At 41.6% G+C, this 18,171-nt stretch overlaps 1 protein-coding gene across 5 annotated transcripts in view; it reads left to right on the top strand.

The window, feature by feature from the left end:
* KALRN (kalirin RhoGEF kinase) overlaps positions 1 to 18,171 on the top strand; it is a 527,013-nt gene that overhangs the window by 355,281 nt on the left and 153,561 nt on the right. For all 5 annotated transcript variants that reach the window (XM_062005204.1, XM_062005203.1, XM_062005205.1 and 2 more), the window contains exons 17-26: positions 464 to 682; positions 3,927 to 4,076; positions 4,955 to 5,069; positions 8,781 to 8,896; positions 9,464 to 9,586; positions 12,085 to 12,267; positions 13,362 to 13,480; positions 14,676 to 14,742; positions 15,598 to 15,707; positions 17,556 to 17,625. In XM_062005204.1, the coding sequence (XP_061861188.1) occupies positions 464 to 682; positions 3,927 to 4,076; positions 4,955 to 5,069; positions 8,781 to 8,896; positions 9,464 to 9,586; positions 12,085 to 12,267; positions 13,362 to 13,480; positions 14,676 to 14,742; positions 15,598 to 15,707; positions 17,556 to 17,625 (1,272 nt within the window). The remainder of the gene's footprint in view (positions 1 to 463; positions 683 to 3,926; positions 4,077 to 4,954; positions 5,070 to 8,780; positions 8,897 to 9,463; positions 9,587 to 12,084; positions 12,268 to 13,361; positions 13,481 to 14,675; positions 14,743 to 15,597; positions 15,708 to 17,555; positions 17,626 to 18,171) is intronic.

The raw sequence follows: 18,171 nt of genomic DNA, 5'->3' as shown, positions 1-18,171 counted from the left end.
AATTACACACAAGTAAAGCTGCAAACTGCAGCAAGAGTCAAATTAGGGTGATTAAGGCCCCTATTTTTCCAGCTCTGGTGTTTGCTTTTGCATCTGTGGATGGTGTGGGATGCAGTCAGCACTGAGTACAGACTGGGTGACAGCTCAGCAGAGCAGCTGCCTGCTTCGGGTTATGGACATGGACCCAAGAGGAACCCCACCTTGGGTTCTTGCCCAAGGGGCAGCAGCTGACCAGTGGAGCTAACCCATCTTAGCCAGTGCTTGCTTGTCCCAGGTTTTAATAATATGTTGCAAATGTGTGTGAATAATTTAAACTGAAATGCTTTGCAGAAAATAACTGTTCACTGAAGATAACTCTGAAAATGTTTCACTCTCTCACATCTCCATGCTCACACTTCGCTTCACCTTTCTACCATATATCTGGCACATCTATACAACCTCTTCTTCCTCCCCTCATACACAGTCCCTCTTTCATGCCACTTCCTTACAGAAGACACACCAGAGTGCCCTGCAGGTCCAGCAGAAAGCTGAAGTGTTGCTTCAGGCTGGGCATTATGATGCTGATGCTATCAGAGAGTGTGCCGAAAAGGTGGCCCTGCACTGGCAGCAGCTGATGCTGAAGATGGAGGACAGGCTCAAACTTGTCAATGCCTCAGTGGCCTTCTATAAAACCTCTGAGCAGGTAAGCTGAACAGTACCATATCTGTGCCATAACATGTTGCTACAACCTAGGATTTAGCTCCCTGTATAAGCGAAGGTCTTGCCTGTCACCCAGATCAGCAGAGTGCTGAGCAGCTCCAAATACCTGCTGATATCACTAAGGAGCAGTGCTTGTTCTTCTCCCTTTTGCTTAATTAAACCCAAAAGTAGGAAGAGTGTGGCTTCAGTCAGCCCTGGTTGCCCTTAAAAGCTGCCCATTGTCTTTTTACATATATTTTCATGTCTTCATCTGCACATTAGGTGCATATAAATATTCTTTCACCTGAACAGGGCCAGTGTTGAGCCCTCAGGTGACTCCCAACTAGTAAACACCAATCTGAGTGCACTCTATGATGCAGCAGTGCTGTCAGGTGTGGGTTTTCTACTCTGACCTTGAGTGCAGAGGGTCTTCTACCAGCAAGGGATCTCAGAGCACTGGCAAAATTAACTGAAAGGATGATTGCTCCCTTGGCATAGCAATGCTAAGTGACATGGAAACCAAAGTTTGAACTAGTAAAAACGGTTTCTTTGACAAGTACAAAACCACATCAAAACAAATAAAAGGCAGCAGTTTCCAATAACTTTCACCTTGAAGTTTTCATTGAAGCAATGGAGTTCTTAAAGTTGAGGGATTTTTTTAATTACCTCCTTTTCAACAGGAAGAGGTTCTGAAATCCTACTGGTTTTAAGTTCTCATGATATCAGAGTTAATTTTGAGGAATGTAAGTTTGCTTTTCCCTTTGAACTGCTTGCAATTAATGACTTGTTACCTTGTGAGCAGCACTAGCTTGTGTTTTCACTACTAGTCAAACACCACCATGGTGAAAAAGATGCCAAGATGTGAAAGTATTTCTCTTAAATCCACCTGGAACACAGATAATTATAGTAATGGACAAAACCTTATTTCATTCAGGTTGTCTGTGAATTGCAAAACACATTCCACTTGGCTGCTGGTATGGTGGGATTATTCACCCCTTGCACAAACAGGTGCCATTTATACTGTAGCCAATGAGAGTTAGTCATAGTGTGGATACTCGAATGTAATGCCTGATGTAATTATACTGCAGCCAGGCAGTTTGTGTTAGCAGGGACATTGCAGGAACCTGTGGTTTTATACAAAAAGCAGCAGAGATTTCCGTTACATTTCCTATTGTTATTATTATAAAGTTATTTCCTCAGTTAGAGAACCAGACAGGGAAGTTTCTTAGCACCACTAAATATGTCATTAGGGAAAGAGATTGTTTTTTCTTAACATCAAGGCTGTGGATGTTCCTTGGGCCACTCTTTGGTCATTTATTTATTGCATTTTTAAGACTGTTTAAGATTAATTCATTCCTTGTAATGAATGTCTTTCACTGTGAAGAGTTTCAAACAGATTTACAGTCCCTGATGCATTCAAGACTGAAATGAATTACGGCTGGTGGAGGATTGTGAGAAATGAAAACCATTAAGGGATTCATTAGTGCTTTAGACGGTCAAATGTGCTGGCCAAAATATGCGTAGCCGGTAATTTATCAATTCAGTCTCTCTTCCTGCTTCCAAGTCGTAGACAAGCTCACTGCAGTGCCCACCAGTTCATTCATTGTGTCTATTCAGCAAATGTTTAGGGCAAAAATCATTCAGTCTTTGAATGCTCATAAACTTGCTGCTGCAAACAGTTGCATTCTCTTGAGCTGCATGACTGATCTACCGACCTTAACAATCTGGAGCCTGACAGTGGATCCTGAATTGTCCAAGTATCAAGAAAAAGAAGTTAAAAAGGTAGAGAGATTATCAAAACCAGACAAGCTTCTCATACCTGTCTTCCCCAAGCATATTATGTTTTTAATATAACTGGTGGAGCCATGGCTTTCAAACAGCACTGATTCTCTCTGGCTTCATTGACAGCTCACTGTATATTAATTTCTCTCATGGTCTTAACAGAGAAGTGACATTTGGATATACAGGGACAATCCTTTCTGGAAAGATGTGGATCCCAGGCAGTCTGTCTACTTTCATTTTTTAAGTCACCAAACCCAATAGAGTGCTAAAGTTTTCAAAATTACAATGGAAATGTGCTTCTGTGCCAAAATAACACGTGGGGCACCTGAGGGTAAATGCTGCTTTGCGTCCAAGCAAGAAGATGATTGCAGACTGTGAAATGCATAAGATCCTCGAACAGCCTGTCAGCACGATGAGTTGATAAGTTCACCTCAGCTCATCAGTTTTAGAATGGGAGTCTGATGAGTTCATTAACAGAGTTTTATGAAAATGGCCTGTGGTAGTGGGAAGGATTGGTGGGTGCCTGCTGGAGCCTCTTCCAGACTATGTTCTTAATCATGTGAGGCCCTCTGCATTGTAACTGTTCACATAACAGTTGCACGACTGAGTGAGAAAAGGGTGAACATGGTTAACTGTACCCTACCAGTAATTGAGTTGATCTGGAGTAATCTCAGCAGTGGTGTTTGTAGGAAGAGGCCTCTGGGAGAAGAGAGAGAAGTTCCAAATATTCTGAAAAACTTATGCATTTTTTTCAGGCCACTGAGAATTTTCTCAGAATCATCAACACAGAAAGTCTCAGCCTTGTCTGAGGCCAATGCACAAAAGTTTTCAGTCTGTAGTGGTTTATTTACCTCATTATCATTATTCTACCAAGACAGAAGGTACATGTGTAGGCCCTCTACAGTGGAACACCTGCATCCACCTAGGATGTGATACTGATTTAATGTCTATTGGTTTCCATCAGTCTTTACAAAAGCTGTATAGGGAGCAACTAGCATGCAGCTGAAGAGAATTAGTTCCAGGTTCAGACTTTGTTTCAGGAAAGTATTTAAGCATGTGTTTCTCTTTAAGAAAGTGCTAAGTCCCTTGACTTCAGTGGTCTTTAAACACATCTAAAGCACCCTTCCGGAGTAGGATTGTTTCCTGAATGATCCACTGGGGCCAGACTGACTCCTGCCTTGGTTCAGCCTTTTGAGCTTCCCCTTCATTATCCATTGGAAGAGAAGAAGGATTTATCACCCTTAAACCAAATTAATTGCATCCCAAACAGTAGAGATGCCTAAGGGTATGAACTGCTAGACTGTTCTATGCAGGGCCTGTTTCATAGTCAGTTGTCGTCCATACTATGGCCAGTAATCCAAAATATTTAGATTTGAAATGTCATTGGTTATAGACTTGTACTGAATATTTTCCTCCTCATTATGATTGTTGGGTAATTGAATTGTTGTGCTATGGGCATTTTTCAGGTGTGCAGTGTATTAGAGAGTTTGGAGCAAGAGTACAGACGGGATGAAGACTGGTGTGGAGGTCGAGATAAGCTTGGACCAGCAGCTGAGATAGACCACGTCATCCCTCTGATCAGCAAACATCTGGAGCAGAAGGAGGCATTTCTCAAGGTCTTATTTTAGTTCTCTAATAAATCAGGAAAACTTCCTGTTAAGTAGTCAATTCAGAGCAGCGTTGGTGAGTTTGAGAGGAGGTTCTGGGCTGTAATTCCAATTAAGCTACTGGCCAGTTTCATGCTGTTGGAAGCATTATCATCAATGCACATCAGAGAGTTGTCATCAGGACTAATTAGGTATTTGCATTGCACTTGAAGGACGTTGTTGTGCTGGTTCAGAGTTCAAGTTCTCAAAATTACATATGATGAGCATTATAAATGACAGGTATTATTGGTGTCTGGTTATACAAACCATCCAGCAATTCAAATTCTGTCCTACAAGCCAATAACTGAAAAACTACTGACAACTGGAGCAATTGTATCTCTGCAGGGCTGCACCAGGGTGGAGACAGAGATTTCCTCTTACCTTCCAGTAGCTGCTTTTTAAGGCAAGTGGAGCTGACAGGCTGACAAGTCAGCCATCCAGTCTCCTGCTTTCCACTAAAGCTGATAAACAGCATGAAACTATGATTGCAGGCAGGGCTTAAGAAATTATGCCTCTAGAGTGTACATTTTTTTCTAAACAATGGATACTTTTCATGAAAGCTTTGGTTAGATTGAAAATGTGTGATGTACTAGCTCTTTACAACCAGTTGTTTTATTATAGTCATTAATTTGCCTTAATGTATAAAATTAGCCACTATATTCATAATGACTTGTGTTTTAATACATTTATGAGGCTGTTAATTTATTAGCTCAGTTTATTGACTCTTAGCTAAAGCTCTCATGTTCCCAGATGAAAAAGGACTTCTCCCTGCAAAATAAGCAGAGAAGTCTCTTGGGTCTCTTTGCTCATCTTTACTGATTCCTTTTGGTGGGGGCTGTTTTTCTTAGGCCTGTACACTGGCACGAAGGAATGCCGAGGTGTTCCTCAAGTACATCCATAGGAACAATGTCAGCATGCCTGGAGTAGCAAGCCATACAAGGGGGCCCGAGCAGCAAGTGAAAGGTTGGTACAACGACAGCATTAAGGTTTTGTATGCTTCCCCCTCTGCTATGTAGTCATCCTGAGCTTTGTGAACATGCTGAGAAGGCACCGTAAGTTTTGCCATCTCCTGTCACTAAAATGATGTATATGCCTGACATCTTTAGCAATGGTAGGGAGGTCTCTCAGAAAGTGATTCCTCCTGTGCTAGGCATGAGTTATACAGAATTCTGCTGTTGTAAGGGGGAGAGAAGGAGAGAAGGAAAGGGGTTTGAAATGTGGGCTCTCTCTGGCTTCTCTTGTCAGGAGAGCCCAATGGGAGTGACAGTGTGCCATGCCTCATCATGAAGGTTGTCAGCTGAGATGGTCAGACACTATTTTGTTTTAATATCTAAAAATGCATAAACAAGTAAGCACATACCAAATACAAAGTCTAGAGGTATCTTGTTGCTGCTGAACACTGTAAAAAAATGACTTCCTGTGGTGGTTTAGCCCTGGCTGGGTGCCAGGTACCCATCAAGTTGTCCTATAACAAAGGGCTCCTGAGTTAAATGCAGGGAGATCACTCAGTAGTTACCATCACAGGCAAAACAGATTCGACTTGAGGAGAAGTGGTTTGATTTATTAATGAACAATCACAACAGAGTAGGGAAATGAGAAATAAAACTCAATATTAAAAGACCTCCCCCAATCCCTCCTTCTTCCCAGGACTCCCCTTCCTTCCCCCACAGCGGTGCAGGGGATGGGGTTTGCAGTCGGTTCATTACACATAGATTTTGTTGCTGCTTCTTCTCAGGGGGAGGCCTCCTCAAACCTCCCACTGCAACAGTGTGGGATCTCTCACACAGGAGACAATCCCTCATGAACTTCTCCAGTTCTTCACAAACTACTCCAACATGCAGCCTCCCACAGGGGCAACTCCTCACATCCTGCCCCAAAGTGGGTCATTGTCCTGGGTTTGGCTGGGATAGGGTGAACTCTCCCCACCCAGGAGAACAGTCCTTCAAGTACCGACTGCTCCAGCCTGAGTCCTTAAAAGGATCACAAATCCTGACAGCAAACCTAGTTGGTGGACTCCCAGGTCCTGCCAGGAACTTCCTCCATGGTAAGCTTCCCACAGAGTCACAGCCGCCTTCAGGCATCCATTCGCTCTGGCATGGGGTTCTCCACCGGCTGCAAGTGGATCTCTGCTCCCACATGGACTGCAGGGGCAGGGCCTCACTATGTGCTGCACCACAAGCTGCAGAGGACTCTTTGCTCCAGGCCCAGAGAATCTCCTGCTCCTCCTCTACTAACTTTGATGTGTCTGTGGAGATATTCTCACATTCTCACTCCCTTCTGCTGCTGCTGCAGTTCAGCATCTGCGCAGCAACTTCTTCCCCTTCTCCAATACATTAATCACAGAGGAGTTACCTCAATCACTAGTTGGCTTGGCCTTGGTCAGCTGTGAGTCCATCTAAAAGCCAGCTGGCACTGGTGCTGCCAGATACAGGGGAAGCTTCTACAGCTCTTCGATTAAAGAAGCCACCCTTGTAACCCCCACTACCAAAACCTAGCCACACAAAACCACCACAACCCCAAGTTTGTTTGTTACTAGGACAGATCTGCTAATTTTTGTGCCTGGAGTATTATTTAAAGTCCTGTCACATCAGATAATCACCAGCAAAAGTATCTGCCTGTAGTTACTTTCCTTCGGCCAGAAGAGCACTGTTTACAATCAAATGACACATCTGAGATGTCTGAAATGTTTCCACTCCTCCTGCTTAACTAAACAGTTGTTAATCTGTGCCTAGCAATACTCCAAGATACTGATAAGAAGGAGGAAAATGATTCTGCAGAAGTAAACAATTTTTTATATTTTTACTGGCTTTCTTACAAGCTGCAGAATGACACAGGTTAAAAGCAGTGCAGTCATTATATATGTGAGAGAGAGGGGAACTTTGGTTATAAGCTGAAAATGGTGCTGCTGAAGAGATTATTTTCCTGCCTTTCAATACCAGTTCTTCCATGTTAACATTACTTCGTTGAACTTCCCCTGCTACTGTGTCAAATGCTTGTTGTCATTGTGAACTTCTGTTCTCTACAGTTGAAAATCACAGGAAAATTAATTAAACCTTGACTCAGTAAGCCCTTAAATGTGGACTTGACAGAAGCTTGCAAGTGTTCCTCACTGAGCCCATTCAAAATTACTCAGATAAAAATCACCTTGTTTGTTAGTCTTTTCCTAAGCCAGATGTATAACTCTTATGCTTGGTGACTCTATTCACAGAAAATCTTTGGACACTTTTGTTCAGAACAAAAGCACCATTTAGTAGGATACTTATTGTGCTTCCAAAGCAAAGTCATTAATACAGGATTGTATTTGGCATCATTTGTTTATACAGAGACCTGATTTGGAGCACCCATGATAACCTTCCAAGTTCCTTTTGTCATTCAGACAAAGTTCCTATTGTTCCCAGCAGGGACAGGGATGGGTTTTGCAGTTAACTTAAGCATTACAATTTTTTTTACCATAAATCAGTGTCACACTTGCCAATGGGGAGGGATACATCCAAATCTGTTTGCTGCCACCAGTGTTGGTCCATATGTAATGAATATCAATATGTTGAGAGGATTTTAGGTTGAGAGATTATTAGTTGGTGCTGTAACTGATCCTAAGTCACTGTAAGTGGTTGAAAAGGCAGATTCAGTAGTTTCATATGAAAAAGGGTAGTTGCTGCCCAGGCATTGTGTGCTTAAACCCTCTGGAATGAATGCTCTGCTTTGAGGATAGGGCAGGAGGGCTGCCTTGCCTTACCTGGCCAGGTACCTACCTCAGCTCCACAACCAGACAAGGCTATGGTGAGCCACACTGCTGCCACCTACAAAGGGCTTAGCTCAGTTTAAATAGAAAAACTCTGGTGTAATGAAGGTTTAAGTTAGTGATATACTGTAAATCTCTTGCACACTCTCTATGTAATCTTTTCAGTTAAACCTGTGATTAAAGAGTGAAATTATACCCTTATATCAGTTGATACAGTCTGGCTGAGCACTCGGATTTTGAAGGAGAGTAGGTATGTCCTAGACTCCAAGGAGCAGCAGGTCTACCAGGTTCTTCCTGAATCTGGGTGTCTGTCACATTCTTGTCATGCAGAAAACAGTTTACAGGACAGTACCAGACCTCAGCCCAAAATCATAGCCCAGCAACAAGTGCATGGGGAGCACACAGATGGTTGCTAGATAGCACAGCTGTGCAGGAAACCTTACCTGGTATGTTGAACAGGGGACTTGGGTCTGAATTGAATGACCAAAGCTCTGCATGGGCCAACAGGCTTTGGTGCCAAGTGCTGGGGTATCCTGTGGCTGAAGCAACAGACAGGGTAATAAAAGAGCAATTTTTCTATGTCAGCCAGGACCAGACTCCTGAAATAAGTGACAGAGGAGAACAAAAGGACTAGAAATGATGTAACCCAATGCATTTACTGGGGAAAATCCCAAACTCAGTTCCAGCATCTTCTCCTTGTCCAGATAACCCTGCCACTGCACTTTTGTGTGTGTGTGTTTAGGGAGGCTAGATTATTTTGTAGAGCAGTCCCTTAGAATCAATGCCTGCTTTTATGAAGTATATCTTGGGGGCTCCTCTCTTTGAGAATGCGATCCGGGCAGGCAGAGTGGGTAAATTCAGCTTCTTATGGCTTATTTCTGCATGCAGTCACAGATTTGCTAGTCATGCAGATGTTTTCCTTTGCCCTACAGCCATTCTGAGCGAGCTGCTGCAGAGGGAGAACCGGGTCCTTCACTTCTGGACCTTGAAGAAGAGGAGATTAGATCAGTGCCAACAATACGTCGTTTTTGAGCGCAGTGCCAAGCAGGTAGTATAAAAACCCCGCTTTCTCTTTCCATCCTGGCAGTGTGTAAATATTTCTTATATTCATATAATGCCTCTGTGTGGGGTTCCTGCTGCAATCTCAATTTATCTTGAAAAAACTTTTTGAAAATATGGCAAATATGGCTTTTTAAAACAATTTAAGGTCATTTCAAAACTCAACAACAAAACTCAATGTTTTTGCCAGGCTGGATTATTTTCTGGATTATTTTGTTTGCTTGAAGACAAATATAAGAGCAAACTTGTTTTAACGAGCTATCACTAAATGAGAAGACTACTTTCCCTTACTACAGATTTACCTGTATATAGGTAGAATTCCCTGTAGTCCTTTTTCTCCTAGGAAACATACAGCACCTTTTGTATCCTCTCCCACCTGCTTTGATTACCAGATTCTTTTCATATGTTCCTAGTAAGTGTTTAGTAGACACAGTATTAAGTCCCAATGGATTTGATATCCTTTATTTGGCAGATCTTTTTTACCTCAGAGAATTAGTTCCAGAAATACAAAGACTGTTTGTTTTGTTTTTCCTTTGGTTGTTTTTGACATTCACAGGCCTTAGACTGGATCCAAGAAACAGGCGAATATTACCTCTCTACTCACAACTCCACAGGGGAATCAGCAGAAGAAACTCAGGAACTCCTGAAGGAATATGGGGAATTCAGAGTACCTGCCAAGGTAAACAGTGACTTGAATCTAATTTATGGCATCTGCCTTAGTCTGTGTTTGTGATCCTGTTTCGATGCCTTAAATCTCTGTAATAATATTCTCGTGATTTTGTATTTTCCTCCCAACATTCCCAGCCCAGAATGGAAATGTCTTTTGAGAACTGTGATCTTTCATCTTATAGCAAAGCATAGCCACAAAAAAATGGGGTTTCTGCCCCTTGGTCTGCACTGGTTATGGAGTACTTTTGTTCTGGTCAGAGTGAAGTCCATGTGCATACAACATTCACAGCAGCCTTATAAGGCATACCCTAATTCCACCCTTAAACAGTCATACAAGAATAATGTAGAGTAACTAATTGATTTGAACATATCCAAGGTCATCTTACATTCCCTGTCTCTTTTCTTCTGTCATTACAACTGCAATTTGCTTCATTAATTCCGTCTGAGTTGATCAAAGACGATCATTTATTCCATTAGAAATAATCTGCTGATCCCAATGAAATACTTGAAATAAATGGGTTTGTAAACTCCAGGGTGAAGGTTTTCTTTAATACAAAGCTGCATTACCAAGAATCTATTCATTTATATGGAGCAATTCTGAGAAATCTGGTGGGGTTTATGGAGTAATGGTAATTGGATCTGCTTCAGACAAATTAATTCAAACCATAGGTAATTCACAGACAGTGAATCCACAGGGGTATTAACAGTCGCTGATAAGGATCTAAATTGCAAGGTCGGATGGCAGCAAGACCATAGCTTTGGTATTATGTAGCTTCATTTCACTGTGTCCTGAAATTCATCTTCTGTAATCCTTAAATTCCTCATTAGGCTGTACATGCTTGCACGGGTGTGATTCACAGGCTTTGTGGTGTTCCTGTCCCCTTCATTTTTTGCTTAGCTTGCACGTTTGTGAAAATGGGAGATAACTACCAGCATATGGAAGTTAATTGAATCAAATAGGACCTGTACAGCAGGCCTTTAGCAGTAGTTCTGGGCTCTAACCACCCATAATCAGTCTACCCAAGATCATGTTCTCATTCATCATTTAATTTTGATCAGAACAATCCAAATTCATCCTGAAATTTCCAAACTATTTCTGCTCTTGATTGAGTTTTATGCCTTATTGACCATTACTGGCTGTTCCTTACACTGATGCATCCAATCTTCCACCCTAGGGCTCTAGTAAATCACTTTCCTACTGCTGACCTAGAATATTTTCACTGCCACATGCAATCTGGTAAATGCATGTCACTCCAGGCTGATGTTACTCTCAAATTAAGCTGTAACTGAAAGCCTTCCTGATGGCAGTAACTTTTTGGCCAACCCATCTTTTTATAAAGCAAAACCACCAGTAGCTTTTGGGAATGAAATACCTTTTAAATATAACAGGAAGCCACGGCTTTACTTCTCCATACCTAGCCTTGCTGAAGTACTCAATTTATTTGTTAAGATGACCTCTGATTCAGCTGCTAATTTATTTTGCTGGTTACATTTCTTGCATTTAGTTTTGTGTTTAAAATCGGCTTTGTGCTTTCTGGTCTGGCATGCATTGGTCCATGCCAGCATGTCTTGCAGAGTGGAAAGTTCTCTCTATCTCTGCAAAGAAACTTTCCAGTACCTCTGGGGATTCCACTGATTCTCCTTCTGCTTTTGAGGATTAACATGTGTGTTACAGCTGGAGTGCAGTCTGTACAGCTGATATCTCATTTTTTTTAAGCATTTTGTACTTGAGTTGGCTCAAACATAGGGTCTAGACACCTTCAGTTCCTGAGAGAGATTTGGAATTGAAGCTAAAATTTATAACTAGCTCCTTTCTGCCAGATTTGCGCAAAGTTCCTCAGCGTGGAAAACCATGGTGACTAAGGGGCAGTCAGAGATCAAGTGGAACAGGAAAGACGTCTGGAAGATTTGGAAGCTCAGTGTATGTTTTGGAGTTCAAGCATCTTTTAGTTTGTGATGCTCTAATGGGAGCTAAAATACTGATGAAAGATTTTATAGTAGACCAGGAATTCAGATTTAAATTCTGTTTGTTTCTGAAACAGAACAGTAGTGACTCAAACTCGCTTCCTGGACTGATATGTGCTATATTAATGACCTCCCTACACAGGTCTGCAGAACTCCATAAGTATAGACTCAGAGTAGCTTGGTGTAGTTCATGAGGTTTGATTTTTGAATCCTGTCATCTACTCCAAGGCTCACAAGAAATAACTTCTTGGTTATGGGAAGGAGGGAGGCATGTCTAACTTCCAGCATCGTTTCTGTTTGTGTGCATGTGTGGTTTTGAAAAGGACTTTTTTATCTCCTGCAGCTTCGTAAGTGTCCTCATAAATTTACCATTCCTTTCATGTTTTACTGGGCAAAGTTTAAAGTATCTGATTCTGTATAAGATGAAATACAGGCACTCTATAATGATGAATAAAAAATACAAGCTGCTTCTGACTGCCGCGTGAATTAAAAGCAAAGGAAATAATAGTAATGCAAAATAACTGAGGACCATATTTTGTGCAGCAAACAAAAGAGAAAGTGAAGCTCCTCATCCAGCTGGCTGACAGCTTTGTAGAAAAAGGACACATACACGCCACTGAAATTAGGAAGTGGGTGACCACCGTTGACAAACGCTACCGGGACTTCTCTCTCAGGATGGGCAAATACCGCTACTCCCTGGAAAAAGCCCTTGGGATCAATACAGAGGTACTGTAAGTCTGTGCCTTGCTGGGGTTTTACACCAAAGCTGAAAGTCACATGGAGAAGTGAGAGCTATGGTATGAATGCTGCAGGTTATCACGTGTCCATTAGAAACACTTACAACCTAGCCTACTTAGCCAAGCTCAGAACCGTTTCTGAAGAGAAAAGGTGGGGTTTATTTGTGGCAGGTCAGTGGTACGAGGACGAGACAGATGAAGATCAGAAAGACTTCATAAGCAAATGTTTGCATCATTCTCCAGGAGACCATACAGTTACTGGTAAGGAGGGGAAACATTGTTGGAATGAAAGTCTGTGTTAATTTTAGCAGAAGCCATAAATCCTGCTCCCACTGATTACTTTGAATCAAATTCAGGCTTTGACTGTAAGTTTCCATTTTCTCATCCTTTAACTAACTCCAAAAAATTGATCTCCAACCTCATCTCTGAGCTCTTTTAGGTGAAACAGAGCAACACAAGAGAAACAAAAATTCAAATCTCCTGCTATTCCCTGGCCACAATATTATGGGGGAGGGCCAGAGGCAGGAACACTTAAAAACCTTTCAGATCAACCATCCTTCAAAATTAAGTATCAAAGAAAGAGGAATGAGTTCTCTCACCCTCAAGATAGATATATTTTTTACATTTTACTGTTCCATGAAGGGCCTCTGGCTTACACAAAGTTACTAACCACAGTCCAGAAGGGTATTTCCATGGAAGAGACCCTTTTTAAGTTGGGATTGTCTCTGCACAGTGCTCAGCTTTATCAGGCTATTTATGAAGTCCCATACTAGGCAAAGAATTTAGATGTGAAGGAGCAAGGTAAAATGTTAAATATTTGTCCTCGTTGCCTGTTCCTAGATAGGAGTAACACTGTAATAAATCTTACAGTTGCTGATTTTTAAAGATGTCTCTCTCACCTTCTTACCTTCTCCCTTCTCACTGCAGTTCTTCTACAGCTCTTCAGTTTTCCATCTTCCTGATGTTGGTATCTTTATCTTACTTCTTCCTTTCTTATCCATTTGATCTCATGAGCATGCTGCATTTTGCACAACAGTAGGATTACAATGAATTTAAAACCTGTACTGTCTTTTTTTTCCCTAGGACAACAAGGACCTAGAACTAGATATTATTCCAGCAAGTCTTTCAGATCGGGAGGTAAAGCTGCGAGACGCAAATCATGAAGTCAATGAAGAGAAAAGGAAGTCTGCCAGAAAGAAAGAGTATGTCCCCAAATGCCATGACACATTGTCTAAGAGTGATTCCATGATATTTGCATGACCAGAACTGCCTGACAGGCCTATAGCTCCTTCCACCTGTGAAGCTATTGAGATAAGCCTACAAGTGTAAGGCAGAAGTTTTGACTTGTAGGCTAGAGCATTTCAGAACATACAAGTTGAATTTATCTTGGTTTTACTCAGAAGTTACTTTTGGAAAGGTAAAAGGAGTTAGTCAAGCACCGTGGTTAGCCCCTGATGTTATATAGATGCTCATTGTCATTATTTCTTTCTGGCTGTATGTGAAAAGTGAAACGAACAGGAAAAAAATGAAAAGCATCTTTATATGTCTAGGTATTGTCTAAACTTCAGTGACACCCAGAGGAGTTAACTGGGTTTCAGTGGCATGAGACTTCAGTTGAAGTTTGTGTTCCAATTTCAGTGGAAGCATTTCATTCTAGAGGAAACATCTGGGGAGTGCCTGTTGCACTAAAATCTAGAAACAGCCTAATTTCACTGTATTTCATCTTAATTTTTGCGTGAGGATATTCTGGAGAGCATTTGTATGTACGATCCTTCTCAGTCCTCTGAAATTGTGACTACATTGCATAATCTTTTCTACTTTAGGAAACAGTGGTTACACTTGGTCTGCCTGTGACACATTTTCAAAACATTGGGCATTTCAACTTGGAGATGCCCAGCCTCGGGCACTACAGATGTGGTCATGGAGCTTTCCAGAGGTCTGGATTTTCTCCAGTCGGTTACCAGGCTGCTGAAGCCTGTTCAAAGTAGTGATTTCTCCCAGATTCGTCTGTATTGCCACTGAAGGTCAAATTTCAGGGTGACTTACTGCTGTCTATTAGTAAAGATGTTGGTGAATCTCAGATCCTTACTCCTAGGGAAAATCAGTTGACTGAAAGGGATGGACATGTAGATACTAAGTCTCTCAGTTCAGGGTCACAGAAATACAACTGAATAGAATTTTATGCAAAAAGAAAGATATTTACAAAACAACTGAGAAGAGACCAAAGTATGAAGTGATATTTCACTTGTGGAGCTGAAAGGTGCAACATAAGGCAGGTGAAGGTTTAGAGAGGAGATGCACTGATTCACTGAGACAACCAAAGGATGTTTTCTTTTCTGTTGGTTGTACAGATGCCTATAATGTCCCAAACACCAGAAACACTTTCTTTTCTTCCAGATTCATTATGGCTGAGCTGCTTCAGACAGAAAAAGCTTATGTCAGAGACTTACATGAATGTTTAGAGGTAAGTTATGGCCCAGGGTGTCAGGATTTTCAGGAAGGACGTGGTCTCCTTTGCTGGTGTTCACTGTAGTGCAAAGGCTGTCCTGGACCAGAGCCTGGGTGAGGGTAGCACCATTGGTGCTTCAGAACTGTGTCCTGCTGGTTCTGGGAGCAGCAGTAGGAGCTCATCTCCCAGTGCTAGAACCATGCCCCATACTCCCCACCCCTAGCTGTAAATGCACCTCCTGGGAGTGTTTTTATTTACAAAGCTGCATTCTCCCCTGTAGAGTGAGGTCAGCGTCCTGGGACTTAGTAAAGAGCAATATATTGGCACATTGACCTGAAATCTGTTGGTTTCCAGTCTTTGTTGAATCATGGAGCATAAGAATTTAAATCTATTCCTTTTGATCATCATGTGCTAGAGAAAGAACTGGATTTGCACTGTCAAATACCTTGCCTAGCTCTACAGCAGGTTGTTCCTGAAGGGGATTGTGATATGTAGGGCAAAGGGAAGAGTGCATTTCAGTGAAATCTGTCAGCTTTCACATTCCTGCAATGCTACTGACATGGCAAATCCAGCTTATCTTTCAACTGGTTCTGCCTGCAGTTTTTGGACACCATCAGTTGGACAGCAAAGACAGGTGGTGGTGGCATGTTTCTACTTTTTCCTCAGACAACTTCTAAGTGTCAGCACTTTGAATTGCACTGTGACACTGGAGCAGGTTTTTTTTAAGTTGGGTTTTTCTTTTGGCTTGCTTATTTAATCTCAAAGTAGATCCCTTGTCAGATTGTGCCTTTGGCCATAAAACAGGTAGACCTATTTTTTTTTTTTCCATTGCATTTATTCACAAAACTAAGAATTGCTGGTGTCTTCCAGACTTACCTTTGGGAAATGACAAGTGGAGTGGAAGAAATACCCGCTGGCATCCTTAATAAAGAACACATCATCTTTGGCAATATTCAGGAGATATATGACTTTCATAACAAGTAGGTTTTCCTAACAGTTCTGTTCCTGTTTACTGACTAAGGAAACCAAAGGCATGTGTGTACTTGTTCATCTGTGTGGTGTCTGCAGCAAACACCTACACTACAATGCACAGAGGAGTATAAAGTGATTGATCCAGATTTGCAAAGTAATGTTTGATTTCTTGTTTTGTTTCTTTTACGAAAAATGAATTGCATCTTAATTTGAGCTTTGCCTTCAGATGATTAACAATGTTAAAAGTATATTATATCCAATACTTTGTAGTCCTAGACACGCTTTCCATCTCACAGCACTAGATCTATCCTCGAAGCTTGTCTGTCAAAATCTAGGTGGACCTGCTTTGGCAGGGGAACTGGACTAGATGATCTCTAAAGGTCCCTTCCAAGCCCTGCCATTCTCTGATTCTATGAAAAATATGATCTCTTGGAAAACAAGGAGGGAGAAAGGAATTATTTGTTTGAGCTGGGTTAATGAGTATCTTTCCTGACACTTCTTGGAGACTCTCTGTATTTAATCTGTAAGTAAGAGTACTCCTTTTGTCAAGATAAGACTGTGCATTGGATCAACTGAGAGGACATTGTTTTCCTTTTATAATGTGAGTGCAATAGCAATTATAAACTTAACATTCAGGGGTGTTGAATCCCACAAGTTCAGTCTGAATTTCAAAGTCTGTCTTCAAGTTACACATCAAAACCAAAGCAGTTGGAAGAAGTCAGAAAACCTCTTCCTGTTGAGGTGCTGGGAGACTTTCAGTGCTTCAGACAGATAAATGCACCATCACATACACGTAAGTATGGCCCAGCAGAAGCTGCTATATGCATGCTTTTGTGCAATCAGCTTCAAATCCTATCAGGATAGTAGATTCAAGCTACACGTTACATTTAAAAGGCCTTTAAGCAGTCAATGAATCGACTTCCAGCACCCAAGAATTGCCCTGTTGTTCTTTCATTTAAAACTATGCTAGGATCACCCAACTGCCTTTCTACTTTCCCTCTCTTTCTGGTGCTACATTTGGTTTTCTGTGACCCTGACCAATGCTACTTGTGGTTTCTCCTTTTCGACTTTACTTTGCTCCCAGCTAGCCCCTCTTCAACCCTCAGTCATGCCCCTCAGCTCCCTGCTGTGATCATTTCTCCTTTCTCTGACCCATCCTCCTCCAGCCTGCTGCTTCTGCATAATCCTTTTCCCAATAAAACTTCTAGCAACACTAAAATACATTGTCTTATCTTCACTTCCACCAGCATCCTCCACGATCTTCTCCTTTGACAGGTGATGTTAGGGCATCCCCCAGCCCAATTCAAGGCTCGGGAAACATCCCATTCAGTTGCTTCCACTTCTGCAACTTTTGTTTCACATTCCTCTTTTCACCCAGGCATTGTACAGCTTGTTTAAATTGTTGTCCTTTGTGCAGTGTGCCAAGTTTGGTGATAGAAAGCTGGCAGCTTTGGACTCTCTCATAGAATCATAGAACCATTACAGTTGGAAGAGACCTTTAAGATCAAGTCCAACCACTAACCTCACACACTTTTTTACTCTTCCTCTGAACTCCTGCAGAAAATCTTTTGGAAGATTCATCATCTGTTTCTTGAATATCACTTTGCATTCCTGAATACACTGATTCCCTACTAGGGTTTGCTACCTTTTCTTTTCTAGTGGAATCAAGCACGACCATGCTCAGAAAACAAAGCATACCTTGGCAAGGACACACTTTTTCCACTGTCAGGACACTTGGTTAGCCTCCTAATCAAGATACAAGTATTGATCGTTAGCACTGATTAACTCATTGGCCCTTCTGCTTCTCCTGGGTATATCTGACTGTAACTAATTACATCTGTGTCTTCTTTTTTCAGCATTTTTCTAAAAGAACTAGAGAAATACGAACAACTGCCTGAGGATGTGGGCCACTGCTTCGTCACCTGGGTAATGAGGCTGCTGCTTTTCATTATTTATTCAAATGAATTCTAGCACAGACAGAAACAATCTAGGATGCAAGTGTTACATCTTTAGTGATGAGATTAGGAACTAACCTGGAAGTATGACTGCTTTGTCTTTCACCTCTTCCAGGGTGAAAAGTTCCCTTGTTTAATTCTCCTGAGCAGGGGTGTGAGAGGTCTCTCATTGACCTGCACTGACCAGCACAGCTTTTACCTCTGTTTGACAGGACTTTGTCAAACCAAACCCATATTTAGGGGTGACATTCATTTCTTTGTGAAGGGTCCTGCGAGGACAGACATTTAAAACCTTAATATAGCTTCCTTAGAGAATTTTAGTCATGCCATGAGACCTCTAAAAAAACAGGAATAACGTATTTTCTCAACATTTCTCTTCAGAAATTAGTGGCAAATTGCTGAGCCACTGTCCTCTCTCATTCCATTACCCAGTGACAGGATAGTTTCCACCAGGACTTTGAAACCTTGATGCTAAGAGTGTAGGAGGCTCCAGTAATTTAGCTGTATGAAAGCTATT

The sequence above is a fragment of the Colius striatus genome, chromosome 11 (assembly GCF_028858725.1).
Source record: "Colius striatus isolate bColStr4 chromosome 11, bColStr4.1.hap1, whole genome shotgun sequence".
NCBI lineage: Eukaryota > Metazoa > Chordata > Aves > Coliiformes > Coliidae > Colius > Colius striatus.
The sequence above is the reverse complement of the archived record's forward strand: the minus strand, read 5'-3'. Positions and strand labels throughout refer to the sequence as shown.